At 39.6% G+C, this 23,019-nt stretch overlaps 1 protein-coding gene across 1 annotated transcript in view; it reads right to left on the bottom strand.

Moving 5' to 3' along the window:
• The window catches only part of LOC130913588 (protein kinase C-binding protein NELL1-like), a 308,184-nt gene that overhangs the window by 167,320 nt on the left and 117,845 nt on the right, over window positions 1-23,019 (bottom strand). Inside the window, exons 9-11 of the mRNA XM_057832310.1 lie at window positions 16,695-16,797; window positions 12,481-12,554; window positions 1,488-1,587 (exon numbers count right to left, since the gene is read on the bottom strand). Of these exons, the coding sequence (XP_057688293.1) occupies window positions 1,488-1,587; window positions 12,481-12,554; window positions 16,695-16,797 (277 nt within the window). The remainder of the gene's footprint in view (window positions 1-1,487; window positions 1,588-12,480; window positions 12,555-16,694; window positions 16,798-23,019) is intronic.

The following is a 23,019-nucleotide window of genomic DNA, read 5'->3' as shown; positions in this document are numbered from 1 at the left end:
AAAGTTTATATGGATTGATAGCACGCACACACTGTACGTGCATGACACATACATATACGGACAGTTTGCCCTAACTCTCGGCCGTGTAAGCAATCTTGAACTATTGCTCATTTGGACCAAACAGAAAACCGAGCATTCTCAGGCTTATTCTCAATCGATTTTTTTTTTTTTTATGACTGTTGTCGAGCCCACCCATTATCCAAAAACTGAAATCAAGTTAGGCGCTAACGCTAATGCAGAGCTGCACAACTACCGTGGCACCCTGTCTCTCTCGCTTTTTGCTGACGTAATTACTGCATGAATTCTGATTTGGGGAACTTGACAGTTCAGACCACAGCCACATTCTGAAAAATTGTGGACCAGATCGGATTTTAACCACATACGAAAGTGACTCAAAACGGATTTGAGACGGTCCACTTTTATGCGACTTTTCCGGTTCAGACCGTCAAGTTAATGCCTCACTCGAGTCGGAAAAACACGAAAAAATAGGATTCGTGCGTTAAGTAGTATCATCATCAATAGCCACGGCATGACCATCAACAACGCTTGGAGAGTGTTGTCAACTGGATGTGCACCCTTAAAAGTTTCACTACAGTCAAATGTTTCGCCACACTCAAACTGGCCAAACGCTTAAGCCTGCGACACACACAAACCCAAGCAGGTCTGGGATCATTTTTGGGAAATTCTGCGGAGCGTGAGTACTCAGACGGTGTGTGTGTGTGTGTGGGGTGGGTGTGTGAGTGTGGGTGGGCTCACATGGAAGAAAAAAAGTAATTTGTAGCTACTGAACATACTGACCATTTCTGCTGTGTGATTTTGTCATGTGAATTGGAAGTAAACAGTTTATTTGTTATCTGAAATGTTGAGTCACAACACAATTATTTTGAGCAATAGCGTACGATTTGGTAGGTATATTATTCATTTTGGGTGATTTAAGATAATTTACAGATTTAAGTAACATTTACATTTACAAATTTAAGTAAATCTTTAGTTAATTGATGTCTTAACTGTTTGTAAATATATTCTAAATATTTCATTAAACTATATTTTGCTAATTTTTGCTAAGTCTCTGGGTCATATTTATTTACATAATTTTTTCCTTAAATATAAACGAACCCAAGCACCTGCCATTCTCTGGTAAGTTATCAAATAGAACAGAAGCACGGGTGCTAGATTACTTAACATTTCCTTGCTCGGAACATACTGCATACTATTTTCACTGTTTCTCTAGGTGACAAGCTTTGGTCTGATTATTATGTGGATATACCAAAAAATTGTTGACATTTTGCCCAGTACTAACCTCCCGGTACACTCAGCTAGCAGGTGTTTAAAAAGTCGGCAGAGCGTATTTTATGGTATCTACTACAGTATGGTATTTTAGACAACATTCATATTGGGTTGCAGAAAGAAAAAAAGTAATGTTGTCTTTTGGAAAGCATAAATCTGCCTCTAATTTGTAAAACTGATGGAAATGCAAAGAGACATACCTTGGCAAACATTGCAGCATCTCCCATCCCTTAATATCTGCTCACTGACAGAACAGTTGAGCTCTGGACAGGTTTCTGAAACTCTCACCATCAGGCCATTCTAGAAGTAAGGTACAGCATAGAATATAAAGTTTAGTGCCATGGCCCATGTTGTTTTATATCGAGGACCAAATGAGACAGAATAAAATATATAAATGCATCTTTAAATAAATATTTAAGTGTGTCATAAAATAGTTTAAATCAGAATTAATAAAATTGTCATTAAATGTGTCATTAATTCATTAAAATACTAGTCCATGTAATGTTAAAATAAACAATTATTTCACTATTTAATGAATTATAACATGGACATGTGTTGCACCAGTGGGAGATCGACAGGCGGATCGGTGCAGCATCTGCAGTGATGCGGACTCTGCACCGTACCGTAGTGGTGAAGAATGAGCTGAGCCAAAAGGTGAGGCTCTCGATTTACCAGTCAATCTACGTTCCTACCCTCACCTACAGTCACGAGCTGTGGGTCGTGACCGAAAGAACAAAATCCCGGATACAAGCGACCGAAATTAGTTTCCCCCACAGGGTGTCCGAGCTACTCCTCTGCGTTGAGAGGAGCCAGTTGGGGTGGCTCAGGCATCTGGTTCGATTGCCTCCTGTACACCTCCCTGGAGAGGTGTCCGGCCATGTCCCGCCGGCAGGAGGTCCCGGGGATGACCCAGGACACACGGGAGAGACTGTCTCTCTCGGCTGGCCTGAGAACACCTTGGCATCCCGCCAGAGGAGCTGGTTGAAGTGGCTGGGGAAAGGGAAGTCTGGGCTTCCCTGCTGGGGCTGCTGCCCCCGTGACGTGACCTCAAATTAAGCGGCAGATGATGGATGGATGGATGGATGGATGGATGGATGGATGGATGGATGGATGGATGGATGGATGGATGGATGGATGGATGGATGGATGGATGGATGGATGGATGGATGGATGGATGGATGGATGGATGGATGGATTTATTTTGTCTGTCAAAGACAGTCGGCGGGACAAGAAGACAAAAGAGATTTCTTTTACTGTAGATAATAAACATATTCTTACACACTAGGTGGCACTTCCTTTAGTCAGGTCAAACAAGTGGAGGACAAGTGACCTTGTGTTTTGCTTCTAAATTCATGAAGTGCTGCAACGAAGAGTCGAAATGACAACTTCCCTGCTTTGCACACTACATGTTCTTGGTTGTCCACGTAATCAGGAAGTTCTACAATATCTGTAATCAATTCCCGAGAAAGTATACAGTAGGGCAAATAAGTATTTAGTCAACCACCAATTGTGCAAGTTCTCCTACTTGAAAAGATTAGAGGCCTGTAATTGTCAACATGGGTAAACGTCAACCATGAGAGACAGAATGTGGAAAAAAACAGTAACTGAAAATCACATTGTTTGATTTTTAAAGAATGTATTTCCAAATTAGAGTGGAAAATAAGTATTTGGTCACCTACAAACAAGCAAGATTTCTGGCAGTCAAAGAGGTCTAACCTCTTCTAACGAGGTCTAACGAGGCTCCACTCGTTACCTGTGTTAATGGCACCTGTTTTAACTCATTATCGGTATAAAAGACACCTGTCCAAAATCTCAGTCAGTCACACTCCAAACTCAACTATGGCCAAGACCAAAGAGATGTCGAATCTGCAATAGGTAAAACGCTTGGTGTAAAGAAATCAACTGTGGGAGCAATTATTAGAAAATGGAAGACATACAAGACCACTGATAATCTCCCTCGATCTGGGGCTCCATGCAAGATCTCACCCCGTGGCGTCAAAATGATAACAAGAACGGTGAGCAAAAATCCCAGAACCACATGGGGGGACCTAATGAATGACTTTCAGAGAGCTGGGACCACAGTAACAAAGGCTACTATCAGTAACACAATGCGCCGCCAGGGACTCAAATCCTGCACTGCCCGACGTGTACTTTGCTGAAGAAAGTACACGTCCAGGCCCGTCTGCGGTTCGCTAGAGAGCATTTGGATGATTCAGAAGAGGACTGGGAGAATGTGTTATAATCAGATGAAACCAAAATAGAAATTTTTGGTAGAAGCACAGGTTCACTTGTTTGGAGGAGAAAGAATACTGAATTGCATCTGATGAACACCATACCCACTGTGAAACATGGGGGTGGAAACATCATGCTTTCGGGCTGTTTTTCTGCAAAGGGACCAGTACGACTGATCTGTGTAAAGGAAAGACTGGATGGGGCCATGTATCGAGAGATTTTGAGTGAAAATCTCCTACCATCAGCAAGGACATTGAAGATGAGGCGTGGCTGGGTCTTTCAGCACGACAATGATCCCAAACACACAGCCAGGGCAACAAAGGAGTGGGTTTGTAAGAAGCATTTCAAGGTCCTGAAGTGGCCTAGCCAGTCTCCAGATCTCAACCCCATAGAAAATCTGTGGAGGGACTTGAAAGTCCGTGTTGCCCAACAACAGCCCCAAAACATCACTGCTCTAGAGGAGATATGCATGGAGGAAAAATACCAGCAACAGTGTGTGAAAAGCTTGTGAAGAGTTACAGAAAACGTTTGGCCCTCCGTTATTGCCAACAAAGGGTACATAACAAAGTATTGAGATTAACTTTTGGTAGTGACCAAATACTTATTTTCCACCATGATTTGCAAATAAATTCTTTAACAAACAAACAATGTGATTTTCTGTCTTTTTTTCCCACATTCTGTCTCTCATGGTTGAGGTTTACCCATGTTGATAATTACAGGCCTCTCTAATATTTTCAAGTGGGAGAACTTGCACAATTAGTGGTTGACTAAATACTTATTTGCCCCACTGTATTCTGTGTGGCCACCATTTTTTGAAAGAGGACAGCCATGGATTAGAATTTGGTGTTCAAAAAGTCTTTTTTCAAACTTGAGTCTTGAAAAAGAGGGGGTTGTCTTATAATCAGGGCCGTCTTATATTTGGGCCAATACGGTATATATGTTTTTACATTGAATGAGCTGTGGCCTATACTACGAAGCCGGTTTTCTGGCTTAGCAGGGTAACTTCGAGAGTAACTTTATCACGTGCGACGTAAGTTCGCAGCTATGCGAGACTACGAAAGGTGGATATGTTGGAACCGAGAAGTGTTGCCATGGCAACACACGCCACACGCCAAACCTGGTCGTGTCAGAGTTAGATCTTGCTTAACATCAGGATTCCAATTAACCACGCTCTATTTAAACAGCACTCCTCCGCGGACGTGTCCTCCTGACAATGACAGCGTACTTGGACGACCCATACGACATTGGCGCGCGGATTGTGAGGGGCTCTCTCCGGAGGGCACGGGTATTTCGGGACCGCCAGAATCCGCTGGCGTACCCGGAAGATGTTCTCCATGAAAGATATAGATTTTCAGCTGAGGGAATTCTTTACCTGTGCCAACTGATCTAGGCAGACGTCACTAATGTAAGCCGCCGAGTCAGGCCCTCACAACCGCGCAGATTGTGTGTGCCTGTCCGTGCGCTCTTTCGCCAGGGACAATATATGTATTCCATCGGTGATGCTGAATATCTGCGTAAGAACACTGTATGCCGTGCGATTCGGAGTGGGGTATGGAAACGCTTCAAATTGATGCATTTATAATAATCATAGAAATATGGAGACTATTTAAACATTGAGAAAACTTGCGTTTTTTTCTGCCAACTCGAGGAGATTAAATTAAATGTCAAATCCACTGATAGGACAGACGCACAAATATAAAAGATATAAATGTTTATTGAATATGCATCTTACAGTCTTGTTTAACTGTGAAAAATCGTTACAAAAGACGGGCTTTTATTTACGCAACAACACATGGCATCCCCGCATTTCCTTCTTCTCCTGAGTCCTCACAAATATAACATAATTTTTTTTGGGGGGGGGTTGTCGGGCTCGGGCCTGCAAATCAAGTTTATTGATCGGACTCGGGTCGAGTCGGGCTGGATTTTTTAGGCCCAAACTAAAAAAAAAAACATGTATTCGTACAGTCAAGGGGACTAAACATACAATCATCCTTTTTCGTGTGGTGATGCGTGACAATTATTATTTCTTACTGTTAATGTACCAAATCTTATTTTATTGTCCTGACAGCAGGCTTTATTTCTTTTCATGGACATAAGTAAACTGGCATATTGACGCATTCACAAATCACACGATCTGTAAATTTGCTGTCAACAGACCCGTTGCGCTCTACTCGCCGAAGCGGTGTTGGATTTCGCGGTGAGGGTGGATTTTAATTCCTCATAATTCCGCATGATCATCGCGCATTCCTCCTCCGTGAAGTAAGGTGCCCGTGCCATCGTCACAAGTAGTGTTTGACTCAGGTCACCGCCCCCTTTTATGTGAACGCGCAGTAACTCTGACTGGGTTGACACAGGTTCGACTAATCAACCTCATAATCAGCGTCGTAGCACCGATTGATCACAAACTAGACAACCAGGTTTTGTCAACTCCGGTTACCCGATGGTAAACTGGATTACTTCTGGGGAGGTTGAACTCGGTTCGTAGTATAGGCCACTAGTATTTCAATGAAACATCTAATAACAATTTTAATTGTTTTGACCCTTTAAGGTCTGGGCCTATTTTGATTTGATTTTCTGATTTTGCATGCCTTTGAAGTTGCCTTTATATTTCAAGGAAAGAATTGTTTACGATGGCCTGGTTTGGTCCCTTTTTTTGTGGCACCTTGAACTTCATGTCCAAACTGTTGTTTCCTTCACTGACCAATTATAAATCATCATTTTGGGCCCAAAAAGACCAAAAATTCCAAAATCGTTTGGTCAAAATTTTTAATATTGATGTCCAATTGACAACCAAACATGCGTAACGAACCGTTTTGAAACTTTGTAATATTTATTCAACATGTTAGGATGAACATTCAACCAAAAAAATTTAGAATAAATAGTCTTATATTTGACAGTTCAACATAAACAACAGGTATAGCCATAGGCGTTTTTTGCCTTTATACATGCTCTAGTCAAAACAGGTTATATACAGCAGACCAAACAGTGAAGAACAGTGAAAAAATATATACCATCGAACACAAAAAGTGTTTAGAGGCCATCTCTTTATGAGTTTAGGTATTGCGGCCCATCACCTGATGAAAACTATGTACACACAATCAAGCTTCTTGAACACACATTTATATACACAAATTGAGAAGACTGATTGTGGGGAAAAAATATATACGTATATAACATTGGGAAAAAAAGTATTTTCAAAAATATTTACAATAAACAAGTTAAATTTTTTTCAGGCATGCCACTCCGAAAAGCAGTTTCGTCCTGGAATTAGACACAGGGCTACATCACACCGACCACACTTCCATGGGGTGTCGGTCCTCTTCCCACCCTTCCATTTTCATTTCACTTTACTTTGATTGTCACTATAAATGTACATGAAAAAAAGTTAGTATTTATGAAAATAATAAAGTATAAAATAAAAATATATACAGCAATAAATAATAATGGAAATCTATATGTATGACAATAGAAAGAATACCATAGCTGAATATGTACTACATCCCTAATCTTCATATAGAAAGAAGAACACCACAAATTATAAATTCCTGCCTGGGATACACACAGTGCACTTACGACTTTGATCTGATATGCACATTATTATATACACAAACACACACTTATATTGCATCAAAATTAACTTTGTCTTGCAATATCAAAAGAAACTTTCAAAAGAAACTTTTTCAGCATTAAAAAAAAAGTGAGTTAGCTTACCTCTGCTCGTCGATGGCGTCACCCACGTGTTCAAATCCGTCACTATCTTCACTCGAGGACTCTTCCGAAGAAGACGATGATGACGAATTTGGACCATCCTCTTCCTCAAGTTGATCAAAAAGCACAATTGCTTGCGCTAAATTTGAGTTTTCCTCAAAGTCACACAAAGTCGCTGCTCGATCCAAACGGCCGTCGCTCGCCACCTCGCTGCTTCAGAACACTCCTCCCTCTCGTTCGGTGGAACCTCGCACGGCAGTTATATTTATAAAAAAAAAGACGCATTTTGTGCTTCCACTGTGACTTCGAAAGGGTTCGTTTGATTTGTGTTTTTTTTCATGGAGCTTCAGTTTTGAAAAAGGACAAGAAATGATGGAAATATAGACATAAACAACGTATCAATGCAGCGTTTTAATGTTTTTTTGAGAGGACAATAAAACTATAAAACTTAAATGACAATATCTCACGTTTCAGTTGGTCGATTGACTTCAAATAATAACGAGAGTAAACCGCAACTTCCGCACTTTAAAACGAGACCAACCAACGGCATGTGGGTGACGTAATTAAAATGTGAGGGCGCTTCAAAGACGACGTGCGCTGAGGACACGCCGGCGCGTCCTTCGACTCTCAAGGGTTAATTCCAATTTTAATTAATTAATGACACATTGAAGTCTTTATTGAAATATGTACTTATGTACCGTATTTTTCAGACTATAATTCAGTTTTTTTCATAGTTTGGCTGGGAGTGCGACTTATACTCTGGAGCGACTTATGTGTAAAATTATTAACACATTATTATGTCATTTCACATGTTATTTTGGTGTTTTGGAGTGACACTGATGGTTTGCTAAACTTGTTAGCATGTTCTTTATGCTATAGTTATCTGAATAACTCTTAATAGCTATGTTACGTTAACATACCGGCCACGTTCGAATTTCGTTGTTCATGCATCATGTAACATTATCATACTGTACACTAATTCACCATGTTGTTCTCTATTGTATTTTTATTTTAAATTGCCTTTGAAGATGACATATCTGTTCTATGTGTTGGATTTTATCAAGTAAATTTCCCCCCAAAATGCGACTTAATACTCAGGTGCGACTTATAGTCCAAAAAATACTGTACTAGTATTTTATTCTGTCCCATTTGGTCCTCCATAGTCTTAAAGTCTGTTTCAGAACATTTATTTTACATCTGTATTTTTTTAATTGATAAATGCAGAGGAACATTTGTTCTTTGCATTCGATTTGGGCTCCTCTATTTCCAAGCCTCTGCTTGCCTTTTAATATTTCCCATTTACCTCCCATTACTTGTTAACCCTGTTCTGTTGAAGTCATATTATTTGCTGTTTATCTTCGTTTTATTAAATCGCCCAGAGGGGGGGCTCAAGTTCTCACTCGCTTTTCTCTTTTTCTTGTTATTCCTGGTGAGGACGCTAATCGAAATTGTAGATGGAATAGAATTAAACTTGTTACGTATATGTTCTTGGGATGTATACTCATCGATCATCAAAGATCGATTTTTATTTTATTTTATTTTTTTTGTTTGTTTGTTTTAGGGTTTATCGGGCATTTGTAGTTCCTTTGAACTTGTTTTTCAACTGCATTTGCAGTTCCTTTGTACTTGTTTTTCAAGATGTATTTTACCCGAGCTATCAGATCATGAAGCAAGAAACTCACATTCCATCTTAACAAGTGAATATGAAAGATTCCATCTATCTGAATTTGCATGAGATAATTGAATGGATTTGACAGACTCTGGTACAAGTAAAAGAAAAAAAGTAGTATGCTTGGATTATGTATTTTTATTTATCTTATCAGAAATTGTTAGTTTACAAAAAACATACTTGGAAATGGCACTCAAGATTTCCAGCAGAAGAGTTTTGGGCATAGCCTATGCTTGCAACCGAAAGGCAGCAACTTGTGCCAGTACACTGAATTACTTGCACAGAAATAGAAAAAATATTGTTCCCCAACAAATATTTCCTGATTTTCCTGTATTCGTCAGCAAAAACAAAAAAAATTATGATGTTATGTAGCACTTACACGAGACATTTAGTTTGCCCTCAAATATAGGAAAATAATACCCAAAAGACTAGTTCAATACTGATGTTCCTATTTAATACATTAGACGGAGTCTTAAAAAATACCACTGTCATTTAGGCTCTATGAAAGATCCAAACACTGAAAAGAATGAGATTTTATTTATTTACTTTGTTATTATTATTATTTTTTGTTCTAATGTCAAAACATTATGGCAACATTGAGCTGTACATTTCTTATTCTGTTACTTTCCCTCTGCTTTATCAGAGAAGATGAATGAAAACCAATTTTACATGTATATAAAAGACTGTATTATACATATATATCATATAATGTAAGCAAGGGTATCATAAGCATTGTACATAAGGACAATTTTTAAAATAAATTTAAATTGTAGTTTAGTTAGTATAAAAATGTGTGCTGTATGTAAGGTGCAAAGCGTTTACTCTATGATTTGAGTAATACAGGTATCCGAGGTGTTGTACTACAGGTTAAATTATTGAAGTGCGATTTACAACTCGATATGTTATCTTTTGTTCAACAGTCTAACGACCCATTGGTAGAAGTCATAGTATATTTTTTTAGTATTCTTGTTATCTAACTCTTCTGTAGCATTTGCAACATGGAAAACGTTTGAAAAGTGTTGTGAATGGCTGCTATTTTGATCATTTTTTCTGCACGCTTTGTGGCGTAGCTGTGATAAATGTGATGAAATGGTGTAAAGTCTATTCCACAGATGTGCTGTACAGGTTTACTGACACCCTAGAGAGCCTACTTCTCCTGTATATACAGTTCTCTCACCATCTTATGATGGGTTTAATTACAATGCTCTAAATTGTACATCTCTAGAACTTTGCAGTTTAGGGCTTTCCAAATTTTCCCTCGTTACTTAAGAAGTACAGTCTCTGTTAAGCTTTCCTGACGATGTGCATTTTGTTGTGGGTACATATGACATAAACAATAATGTTGCTACCAAGGCTTTGGAAGATGTTCACACACCCCACGACTTTTTTTATCACCAGCAAACTTGATGATGGGGGGGGCAATCTTGGAAGGAGATACAGTCATGGTGAAGTCGGTTGACAGAAGACGAGTGAGCACACAGCCCATGTCCACTGTCATTGTCCCTGAGATCCTTGCCAAAGTTGACATTCTCAGGTCTATCTTTGAGGTAATCCAACAGCTGAGTTACTCTTGAGGGGTACTAGTCCCATGGTCAGGAATTTCTCTTTCCCTCTCCTTGTAATGTTACATGTTTGAATGATGTTTATTGACTGTGGCTCAACAATAGTTTTTCTCCTTTTTTCAGTTGTGTGAGGGATGTATAGATAACTGGGTTGAAGGTCTGAAGGGTCTCTTTTCAGTTGGGCACCAAGAACTTTTGTTAAACTTCTTTTTGTGACTTCAATAAATTAAATTTCTGTCCTAAGTTTAAACACTCGCATTTTTGTACATGTTTGGTTTACCCCAACCAATGTTTTTAATAATGCAATAGAGTATAACGTTGTTACTAAGGGTGCTTTTTTGTTAGTAGTGAGTAATCTAATTACCATATTTTTCAGACTATAAGTCAGTTTTTTTTCATAGTTTGGCTGGGATGCGATTTATAACCTGGAGCGACTTATGTGTGAAATTATTATATACACACGCACACACATTATTATATCATTTCACATGTTATTTTGGTGTTTTGGAGTGACACTGATGGTTTGGTAAACTTGGCATGTTCTTTATGCTATAGTTATCTGAATAACTCTTAATAGCTATGTTATGTTAACGTACCGGCCACGTTCACATTTCGTTGTTCATGCATCATGTAACATGATCATACTGTAAACTTATTCAGCATGTTGTTCTCTATTGTATTTTTATTTTAAATTGCCCTTCAAGATAACATATCTTTTCTATGTGTTGAATTTTATCAAGTAAATTTCCCCCAAAAATGCGACTTATACTCCAGTGCGACTTATACGTGTTTTTTTCCTCTTCATTGCACATTTTTGGGCTGGTGCGACTTATATCAGGTGCGACTTATAGTCCGAAAAATACGGTAATTACTTTTCCCATCTTTGCAACACCATTGCCGTTATGACGAGAGATGACTGAGAGACACCGAGAGAGCCGAGTGGGAGAGGGGAGGAGGGCTAGGGGATGTGACGCCATTGCAAACGCGATGCTAGGTAGCTCGGAGCATTAGCATAGCATTCGTGTTCTCGCTAGCATTAGCATTTAGCGTGGCGAGCATTATCTTAAACTCTCGGGCAACTTTCTTTTTTTTTTTTTTTTTTTTACATACAGTGTTCATGTGGTTACAATTAATTGAAAATAATGGACTGTTTTCCTGTTCAGTATACATCACAATCATCACAAAGTGAGCGTTGGTCTTGTAGACGCTACTATACAATAATTACCTGGGTCTTTCCCAAAGGAAAGCCAGATATATGTTGTTCGTCAACTTTATCATTATTATTAAACATATTCTCCACGTTTTTTCGTCCCGCCGCGCAGCCCGAACCATTTGACCAATCGGCACCATTCAAGTATCAAAACGACCGAAAAGTTCGTGCGACGCAGGCTTTTTTTTGAACGGCGGCGAAAAATTTTAGGGTATTGAATCAGAGCTCAACGTATTGTTCAACGTATCTACCCAGATCTCTAAAATACTTATCACCTCCATAATTTCTTTCTATTTCATACTCTTCTTAGTACCGTATTTAATCACAAAGGTCCTGTGGTGTGCTTTTTGGTAGCTGGACTGGGAATATTTACAGCAGGATTTACACAAGGCTACCATTTTTGACCCATATTAAATGAGAAGCAGTTTACTATGAGAATGGCGACTGTAGGCTTATGTCAGTACAAAGGAAATTCAGTTTTTAAAGGGACATTTTGTAGATGCGCACTATACACGTAGTATGTAATACACACATGAAATTACTGTATGTGATAAAACGGCAGTCCAAAATTCGTTGTTCGCTTTTCTGCATTTTTACAGTATTTTACCTGTCTTTTGAATTATTTGGGAAATTAATAAACTGATTGAGTCACTTGAAAGTGACATGAAAAACTAGTGAGCGTGCCAGCTTACTGGGGGGGAAAAGGATGGTGTCTGAGGATACAGTCACTCGACAATCATGTTTGAGATAAAATTGAAGTTACCCGTAATTGCGAATTAAAAATCAAAACAAAGCACTGAAAGGAGGGTTACCTTGCATTCCCTGCAACTCCTGGATAAAAATCGTTGACCCTCAGAAAACACCTGCCCCATGTAACTGCATTTCGCTGTGAAGGGAAACACTCTATTAGATAAAAACTAAAATCTATAAAAAACATTAACATAAAATAATCTTCTCATAAATTAAACAGCAATGAACCCAATGAAAATGTGATTGAACATTAACAAGGTTTCGATGCAAACATAGTCACTTAATTCAGTCAGCGAAATGGGTTGTCCTTGGCTAGTGAGCCCAAGCAGGGAAAAAATGTAACAGTGCATTAAGAATACAACAGAAGAAACTCTTCTACATATTCCTCTGGCAATAAAGCAGAAATAGAAAATGAAGCCTATCATGTGAAGTCCTGCTTTCCTCCTCCCACGGGTACGAGGCCATGGAGCTCATACTCACAACTCTGGAGCATAATTCCCTTGTTTGCCTGTGTCAGAGTTTCAAAAGGGGGAGAGAGGCGGAAAACCCGCACACGCAGAGTGATAGAGAGAGGAACACTGAAGCTGAATTTATTCAAAGATAGACTATGCATGAGGGGCTTAGGGCTTTGTAGAGCAGCAAGACAAACAGCTGTCCATGAATTTTGGAGCATTTACCAAACACATTCTTTAGTATGGAACCAGTTTGCTTGGAAATGAGTTATGGCCTATTTTGATAACAGTCACAAAACAGAATATTGGTTTTAGGTACAGAAACTTTGAAAACCAGGAATTGACTAGCTATTGGTCAGGTCACAGTACTTTGAATAAATCTGTAGACCAGCAAGACAAACAGCTGTCCATGAATTTTGGAGCATTTACCAAACACATATTCTTTAGTATAGAACCAGTTTGTTTGGAAATAAGTTATGGCCTATTTTGAAAACAGTCACAAAACAGAATATTGGTTTTAGGTACAGAAACTTTGAAAACCAGGAATTGACCAGCTATTGGTCAGGTCACAATACTCCGAATATATGTGTGATTTTACTTTGATGTTTATTTTGGGGTTTTAATTTTTTGTATTTTTTAAATGACCCAGCATGTTCTCTGCTCAGTATTATTGGTCAGTATAGTTAATTTGTGAAAGATGAAGCCCAACATATTTTTTGCCAATTCACAGACCTGGAACCCTATTTGCGTACAGCATGCCCTCTGGCATAAAATGTGATGCATAAACAATACAGGTGTAAACATTCTTCAACTCTAGGTCGATTAGCGTCATCATTCAGTTGAGTGAGAAAATAAAAACTTATCACCAGAGTCTTGTTACATCATACGCTTTGGGATTTGGTACACCGGTCTGCACCATTATATGCATTCCAGCAAAGGGCTGGTCACTTAGCAGAAATGTCTACCACTCAATCCGAGGCCGGGTCGCGGGGGCAGAAGCTTTTGCAGGGAAGCCCAGACTTCGCTTTCCCCAGCCACTTGCCTGACCCGGAGAGGGCATGCCACCTTTTTCCGACTGAGGACCATGCTCATGGATTTAAAAGTTCTGATCATCATCCCAACTGCCTCGTACTTGGCTGTAAACCGCTCCAGTGAGGGTTGGAGATCGCAGTTTGATGAAGCCAACAGCACCCCATCATTTGCAAAAAGCAGAGATACAATGCTAAGCCCACCAAAACGGACCCCCTCAACGCTTCGGCTGCACCTAGAAATTCTGTCCATAAAAGTTATGAACAGAATCGGTGACAAACGGCAACCTTGGCAGAGTCAATGGGAACGAATCCGACTTACTGCTGGCAATGCTGACCAAACTCTGGCACCGGTCGTACAGGAACCGAAGATTCCTTACCAGGGGGCTCGGTATCACGTACTCCTGAAGCACCCCCCACAAGACTCCGCGAGGGACACGGTCAAATGCCATTTCCAAATCCACAAAACATATGTAGACCGATTGGATGAACTCCCATATATCCTCGAGGACCCTGCCAAGGGTGTAGAGCTGGTCCACTGTTCCACGGCCAGGACAAAAACCACCCTGCTCCTCCTGAATTGAGGATTCGACTTTGGAAATGACTATCCTGAGAGTAAGGAGTGTGATCCCTCTATAAATGAGGGACCACCACCCCGGTCTGCCACTCCAGAGGCACTGTCCTTGATATCCACGCAATCTATTAGAGGCATGTCAGCTACGACAGCCTCACAAGATCCAGAGCCTTTAGAAACTCCGGGACGATCTCATAAACCCCCGGGGCCTTACTACTAAGGAGCTTTCTAACCACCTCAGTGACTTCGACTCCAGAGATAGGAGAGCCCACAACAGAGTCCTCAGACTCTGCTTCCTCAAAGTAGGGCATGTCGGTGGAATTGAGGAGGTTTTCAAGGTATTCTCCCCACCGACTCGAGGTCAGCAGCACCCCATCTCCACTGTACACAGAGTGAATCCTCTCCTAAGACACTGGATGGTGGATCAGAATTGCCTCAAAGCCATCTGAAAGTCATTTTCCATGGCCTCGCCAAACTCATGTCCAGGTTTTTCCTTAGTAACCTCCGAAGCTGCATTCTGCTTGGTCAGCCGGTATCTGTCAGTCGCTTTGGGACTTTCAAAGGCCAAAAAGTATGACCGCATCCCATACGGCTGGTGGGTTTCGGGATTACCGCCACGGCAGGCACCAACCACCTTTGATCGGCTGCCTCAACAATGGATGCGTGGAAGATTTGCCCTCAATAGTTTAAATAGTTTAAGAGGTTCTCAAAATCCTGTGGTTATTTATCCATGATAAACTTACTGTATTTGAACTTGTGCTCCTATATTATTAAGGGCCATGTAGCCTACTGATGTAGTTGTTGTTCTCTTGGTTCATTATTCTTCATCACCATTTGATGACTTTTGTATGTTGAGAAACGATACTACTGTAGTTTTCGGACTATAAGTCGCAGTTTATTTTCATAGTTTGGCAGAGGGTGCGTCTTATACTCTGGTGCGACTTATGTGTGAATATTTACGGTCGGGTCGGGCCAACTGATCTCTTGCTAACTTTTTTTAAAAATAAGCGCTGTGCATGCCTGTGCACGTGAATGCAGTGGCCCCGCTCTCTTTTCAATCTTCCCCTCCGTGAGCATCCTGGTATATCCTTTTCGATATGGAGCAGCTATAGGAGTGAAAAACAAACTAAAGAAAACAAAGCAAACAACAGCAGTAGGAGTGGGATATGGAAAGGATTCAAATTGATTGTTGAAGATACGGAAACCTGTGTCGGCTTCACTGAATGTAAATGAATGTGGCTCTTTGGTCTCATACGAGAAATATATTTAACAAACTTTTCTTTCCAGCGTTATTTTGTTGTGTAAATGCATTCATAATGAGAATAAAATATGTAGACTATTTAAAGATTGAGAAAACCTGTGTTTTTTTTCTGGCAACTCGAGGAGATTAAAATAAATGTCAAATCCACTATCCGCCTGTTAGAACAGACACGCAAATACAAAAGATATAAATGTTTATTGAATATCTATCTTACAGTCTTGTTTAACTGGGAGAATTTGTTACAAAAGACAGACTTTAATTTGTTATCATTTTGCATATATGCACCAGCATCGTCACAAAGGTGATCACACAAAACGTAACCATGCATCGTTTCCCAGCATTTCCTCCTTCTCCTGAGTCCTCACAAATAAAACATTTTTTTTTTTTTTTTTTTCGGGCTTGTGCCTACAAATAAAACATAAAAATGTGTGGTTTTTCGGGCTCGGGCAAGCAAATCGGGTTAATTGATCAGGCTCGGGGCGCGTCGGGCTTAAATACCCGCGGTCCGGTTGGGCTGGATTTTTTAGGCCCGATCTAAATTCTAGCATCATGTAATGTTAGCATACCGTACACCTATTCAGCCTGTTGTTCTCTATTGTATATTAAATTGTCTTTCAAGATGACATGTCTGTTCTTGGTGCTGGATTCTATCAAATAAATTTCCCCCCAAATATGCGACTTATACTCTCGTGCGACTCATATAGGTTTTTTTCCTTTTCATTGCGCATTTTTTGGCTGGTGCGACTTATACTCATGTGCGGCGTATAGTCCGAAAAATACGGTACAATGATCTTTATTATTTGGGTTTCAGGGGCCCATTCATATTACCCACACCCAGCTCTGATTTGTTGCACAATTGTACTTGCATCACATTTTTTACCAGGGCTCATGGGCGTGGTCAACCTCTTTTTTAAACTTGCTCATCATGTGATAAGTATGATATGCTTTTCATCTTACTTACGTCTGCATTTCTTACAGCAAGTCCCATCCACATGCACTGGTAATGATTCTTCTGAGCAATTTGAAGGAGGACAGAAAATCCTGCGACACTCTACTACTCCGTTCTGCAAAAAAAAATAAAAATAAATCTACATGGAAATGTACAAAATAGCATGTTAATTTGCACTACTGTATCTTATGTATTTACATTTGTTAGTTGCATATTCAGTTTCGCTCATTATATAAAACAACAGATAGGGGAATAAAGACATGTCCTCACTTAAAGGGGCACACAAAAGCAGCTGGGCCATGCAATGTGGAGGGCGATTTGGTTGCTGCAGCACCTGTCCTCGTTTCCCCTTGATGCAAAAGTGCCCTTTTGACATTGTGTGTGTGCGTGTTCATTATTGACATGCAGTGTGACCACATTGAATCTAATGGGTTCATAGAAAACAACTCAATGAGCAATAATAGTATGGAAGAATTCGAGAGCATGAAAAAAAGCATAAATGAAAAAGATGAAGGGTTGTGGTGAGAGGAGGGAGCAAGTTTTTGCCGAGTCCATGCCTATATACACTCACCGACCATTTTATTAGGTACACTTTGCTATCACTGGGTTGGACTGCCTTTTGCCCTCAGAACTGCCTTAATCGTCATGGCATCGACTGCAAAAAGGTACTTTAAACATTCTTCTGAAATTTCGGTCCATATTGACATAATAAGCCTCACTCAGCTGCTGTAGATTTCTCGGCGCTACAGTATATCCATGACGCAAATCTCCCATCCCACCACAACCTAACATTTCTTTACAGGAAAGAGATCTGTTGATTGTGGAGGCCATTTGAGTGCAGTAAAGCCATTGACATGTTCCAAGAAACCAGTATGAGTTGATTTGAGGTTTAAATTAATCCAATGTTAAGGTATAAAAATTGGTAGTCATACAAATACTGGTGAAAACCATGTACCGTGTGTTGTTTTTAAAGCGGAAATGTGAAGTAAGGTTGGCCAACCACGTTTTTGAATAATATCAATGGCTAAACAGTTTTAAGCATATTTTCGTTATTTTTTTTTAACGCAACCCTTCCAGATTCTTTGTTTAACCTATAGCAACGCCCTTGACAATGAAAATGCTTTTCTTCGGCAATCTTCGGAAATTACGTCACACCTAGAAGTGAGAGGGAAGTCCGCCATAGAACAGTATTGTTTGTTGCATTGCTTCTCTGTAAAATGCCACGGCGGTGTGTGGCGATGTTTTGTTCTCACTCAAACGAAAGTTGTATGAGTGGCCAAAGGATAGCAGGGTACATAAATGGACATCTTTCGTTCGCACGAAGCGAATGAATTTCATGCCATCATCGAGTAGTGTTCTCTGCTGCAAACACTTCAAAGATGTCTGCTTCCTTAACCGGTCTGCTTATGATCAAGGATTTGCCAAAAAGTAAGTGTGATTTTTGGATAGATGACTGATGACTTTGTCAAAGAAGAGCTGCCAACTGTTGTGGAATGAACAGTATAAGCTAGCGACATTAGCCGAAAGTTAACTCGTGGCAATCCCCAATCATAGTTGTTGTCGCGTTCGTTAGGTTAAGCGTGTTTAAATTGTGCGTCATCTACGATCTTGTCCGAGAGGGTTAATCCACTGTCAATCGGGAAAGGGGTGTGGATGTGCATATAAGCGGGTCGGCGTCGCGGTAATTCACGGTCACGTTGCCGTAAGAGACACACACCGCCGGTGAGTTTGTGCACATTTTATTTGTATTTTTATTATGTATTTCCACCTTCATGCTTCAAGCATTGCATTGCATTTGTACGGTTCGGCGTTTCTTTCACGGTGATCGCTTGATAGCCTTCTAGTTTGTGTTTTACGAGAGCCACTGACAGGTGAAAACAACATGTGTGTTGCTTTTAATGTCTGGCAGCGAATCAGCGAGCGCGCAGGTCACGCAGTGAATCATGGGAAATGTAGTCTCGGGACAACACTGAAGTGGTGCTTTGTAATCTGTTCGCTTGTGTAAAAAAAAATACATTTCCTCACGCCATTAGACGCCACTTCCTGCCGAAAGCCCCGAGCCATGTTGTACTGTTAGCTCCATGTGTTAATAAAGAAATTTGTCAGCACGTCGTGTGTTCGATACATTTGTAAACAAAAAGCTCATAACAAGACACTATGCACGATCCGTTTAAGAGACGCTGGAGTAGTAGGAGGCGAGGAGGAGATCAGCAAGACGCAAAACTTCGCGGTCGAATGTGGCGGCAGTCCGCTATTATTTTGTTTTCTAATTGTTGCCACAATAAAGTGGAGAAAGCCATCAATGACTCATCTCCTTCTTTCCCCACAACGTTTTTATATTATTATTTTATATGCACGAGAGCTGCCGGAGCTGCCAAAATAAACATGAAGTCTGATTATTATTTTTTTAACAATGTCATCAGATAGACAAAAACATAAAATTATGTGCAAATACCTGCATCTTCAAATCATGAAAATAATAACAGCCTATATCTTACCAATCTTGTAATCTCGATGGGTCTTGTATCCATTCCATGTCAGGTAGTCTAGGCACATTGTTTGCATCCTGATTAGCGTCTGGCTAATACATGTTAGGTCCAACATAAAATTCCAACCTCCTCTTCTTCCTCCAACTCTTCAAAAACTTGGATTTCCTCCCTTGCGCTCGATCTATCGCCGATATCGCTGTTTGAATCATTGTTTGAAGGGCTTTGTAAGGCGGCCGTATGTATGGAGCTGCCATCGCTGTTCCCGGTGTGACGTATCACTTCCGGGTTCGTCCCCTTTCAGGCTCGAACTTCGGAAACGCGATTATTTTGTCAAATATACAACATATACATTATTTTTTCATGCTTTACTTGTTGGACAATGTTTAATTACTTTAATTGTGACCCTATTTGGCATGTGAAGATATTACTTCACATTTCTGCTTTAAGTGATAAAAGTCCTTGATAATTTTGTGTTCAACTAATAAATAGAGTTGAAAAAGCTATAATTTATAATCCATCCATCCATTTTCATAAACCGGTTATCCTACTCAGAGTTGCGGGGCACTTGTGCCCATCCCAGCTGGCATTGGCAAGAGAGACATACCTGTACTTGACACAAAACTAGTCGCCATTCAGGCATAGGACAACCGTTCACCCATACAAGTACTTTCACATCAGGGGCAGTTTGAATAATTAATTTTCGGGTAGTGGAGCCATGGATAGTTCCAAACATGGCTTCGACGAGGGCAGACCGCATTCATACGAATGGCTAGCTGTAAAGTATATTCAGAGGTAAGTTGATGAAAAAATAGATCCGTTCTGAATTTCAACAGTCTGAATTCTATCAGAGGTGCTTTATGATGCATATGTTGAGCTTTATTTGTATGTGCGTGGCGTAATTATACATATATTTTATCTTGGTTGACGAGTGATTTTCTCTTACTTTTTAAGATGAGTCTGCTAACTAGGAATGTATCACCAGGGATAAATTCATTAATTATCCTCTTTTCAATTGTCAACTCTTTCAGAGGCCGTTTGTGACGTACACACTCATCTGTATTTGTGGGTATTGGTAGACGACCGGCTTTCACGTGCTTAGTAGCCCGATTTTGTAAGCTTTGAACTAAGGTATCCCCCTCATGAAAGAGTCTGCTGCTTTTGGTCCTTGGGGAAACAATGCTGCATAACCAACCATCGCAGGCCACTGATCCATAAAATGTTAGGTGTAATGGTTGTATGTCTCATTGTGCCCTGCGACTGGCTGGCAACCAGCTCGGGGTGTACCCTGCCTACTACCCGTAGTTAGCTGGGACAGGCTCCAGTGTCTCCCCGACTCTTGTGAGGAAAAGCAGCATGGAAAATAAATGAATGAATGAATGAATAAACAATGAACAATGACACCATTTTCACCAATTGTTCAATGAATAGTGTGATTTTCTTTATCAAAGGGTAATAAGTTGTTATTGTTATACATTACACCATGTTGAGGAAAATCATGAAATGTTGTTCCTGTCTTGTAATCATTTTGTGTTGCTTGGGTCCAAAATGAAAAATGCCTTCAAACTTTTTGGGAAACAGAAGTGGTTTTATATGTCAATGCGACAAAACAAACTTGCGACAAAACGAACTACCACTTAAAACTTGGGAACAAAATATGTTATACATGGCACTATCTTAAATACTGTATATTACCACAGGTAGGTGAATCAAGGAAATCTAGACATTCTCTGGAAAAACAGTACTCAAGTTGTGAAAAAACAAAAACCTAAATCATCTTGCATTTCAATGTAAATGTCGATTTCCCGTGCTCATGCTAACAGAAACATGATATGTTCACTCCACAACATGGGAAAGTTACCTTCTGTGTTAGAGTTTACATAGTTTTCTGTTGTTGTCTGACCACTCCAAATGTAAAACTAGCACTTACATATATGTCATAATGAAATGACATAATCAAACAAGTACTTAGATACTTGATTTTATCCATTTTTCTATAAATGTCATAATTTCCGCTGTCAGTTCCATTGCAAACCAACTACAGCGCTGCTTGTGCTTGGAACTACTCACGGCCCACATAAACCACGTGACCACCAAGGCTAGGTGGGCGGATCATGCCCTGCTCGTTTATGTTGTCTCACTGCACGCTCTGGCAAACAAAACACAACATAACACAACACAAAAAAAAAAAAAAAAAAAAAAAAAAACAGCGGTAATATCGACGTGCCAGCGAAATACAAAGGCAGAGTTCTCAAACTGGAAGTACCGACACTACTTATCACTCTGAGAAAGTAAAGGCAAGAATGTTTATGTGACATGCATGCTGTGTCCAGGAAAAAAAGACTTTATCCACGTCTTTCTCAACTCTAACCTCATGAAGCACCTCATATCAACACACGCCAACACCAAACTTGTCGCTGTTGCTGCTAGCCCAGCCACAAGTCCAAATACAGCCAGCGAGGGAGAAGGAGCCACTGTGTTGAAACAAGTAACGCTCGTTTTTTCGTTTCAGCTGAAGACACTGATTGCCAGGTACAACGTTGAAAACATGTTACCCCATTCCACAGTGGAATCTGAGACATTCAGAGCTATAATTGCTAAAATATCAATACGAGGAGGAGGAAGGGGGGTTGCCCCATGCCGACAAACCTTTGCAAAATTCATAGACGGTAAATACGAAAAAATGAAGATTGAGCTTAAAAAGTCCTTTGAGGAACTGAAGTACATTTTACCACAGCAGACATCTGGACAGCCCATAACAGAAGTTTCATGGGTGTGACAGCAATAATTAATCAATCAATCAATAATTAATATTGGTACTTTAACAACTTTTTTTTTTTTTTTTTTTTTACTTTATTTCAGGATAGTGTTCATCTTATTGTTATTGTTCTGCTTACAGTTTTAGTTTCAAATAAATACCAAACGTTCGAAAATACTGTAAATATTGTTTTTATTCTTCAATCAGTTAATATAAACATATTTGATGTGAAAGATGTTATAAAAAGTAGAATAACATGTAGAACATAAAAAATAACATCAGTTACTTTGCTGAGTAACTAATTTCTTTTTCAATGAGGTAATAAGAGTAACTAACTCAATGGCTTTTTGGGAGGAGTAATTTGTAACTGTTATTAATTACTTTTTTAAAGTAAGATTAACAGCAATGCAGTACACATTCAATTGTAATACACTGTACAACATGAAGACCCACCCTTCCCCCCCAAATAGACATGATTTTGGAATGTTGTAAAATCCACACATAAAAGTCAAAATCAATATTTAAAACCCTGTAGCCTAGCTGTGACGCAAATGCCTACTAGATCAATCACTAAACCCAATATACAGTGATCCCTCACTATATCACGCTTCAAACGTTGCACCCTCAGTCTGTCGCGTTTTTCAATAAAAAAATACAGTATTTTAAGATATATATATGTATACTGTACATGTACAGATCATAGTTTTCTTTTATATCTCATTTATACCATAATTATTAAATTTGCAGTGCCTAAAAACTTTAAAATATGCATTTACATATAAGTTCTTTTTTTTTATTACACTTTGGGGGAAACGGAAAAAAACAAGTCATATATATTTCATTACAGTGTTGTTAAATCTGGATAAATACATTGAACATCCCCCATTTTTATTTTTTTTTTTTTTATGTAAATAAGCTCCGCCTCTACTTTGCGGATTTTCAATTTTCTTGGGGTGTCCTCATTAACTGGGAAAAACGAGGGATCATAGTTAATCTGTCTAAACTATTTCCGTCTAAACCTGGGGTCGCGTTAACCGAATATTTTTCGTCGTTGACCGGTTTTTTAAAACGGTGACGGAAAAAACTGAAGTCC

Source organism: Corythoichthys intestinalis, chromosome 1, assembly GCF_030265065.1.
Source record: "Corythoichthys intestinalis isolate RoL2023-P3 chromosome 1, ASM3026506v1, whole genome shotgun sequence".
In the NCBI taxonomy this organism is placed as follows: Eukaryota; Metazoa; Chordata; class Actinopteri; order Syngnathiformes; family Syngnathidae; genus Corythoichthys; species Corythoichthys intestinalis.
This window is presented reverse-complemented; position numbering and strand designations above follow the sequence as displayed.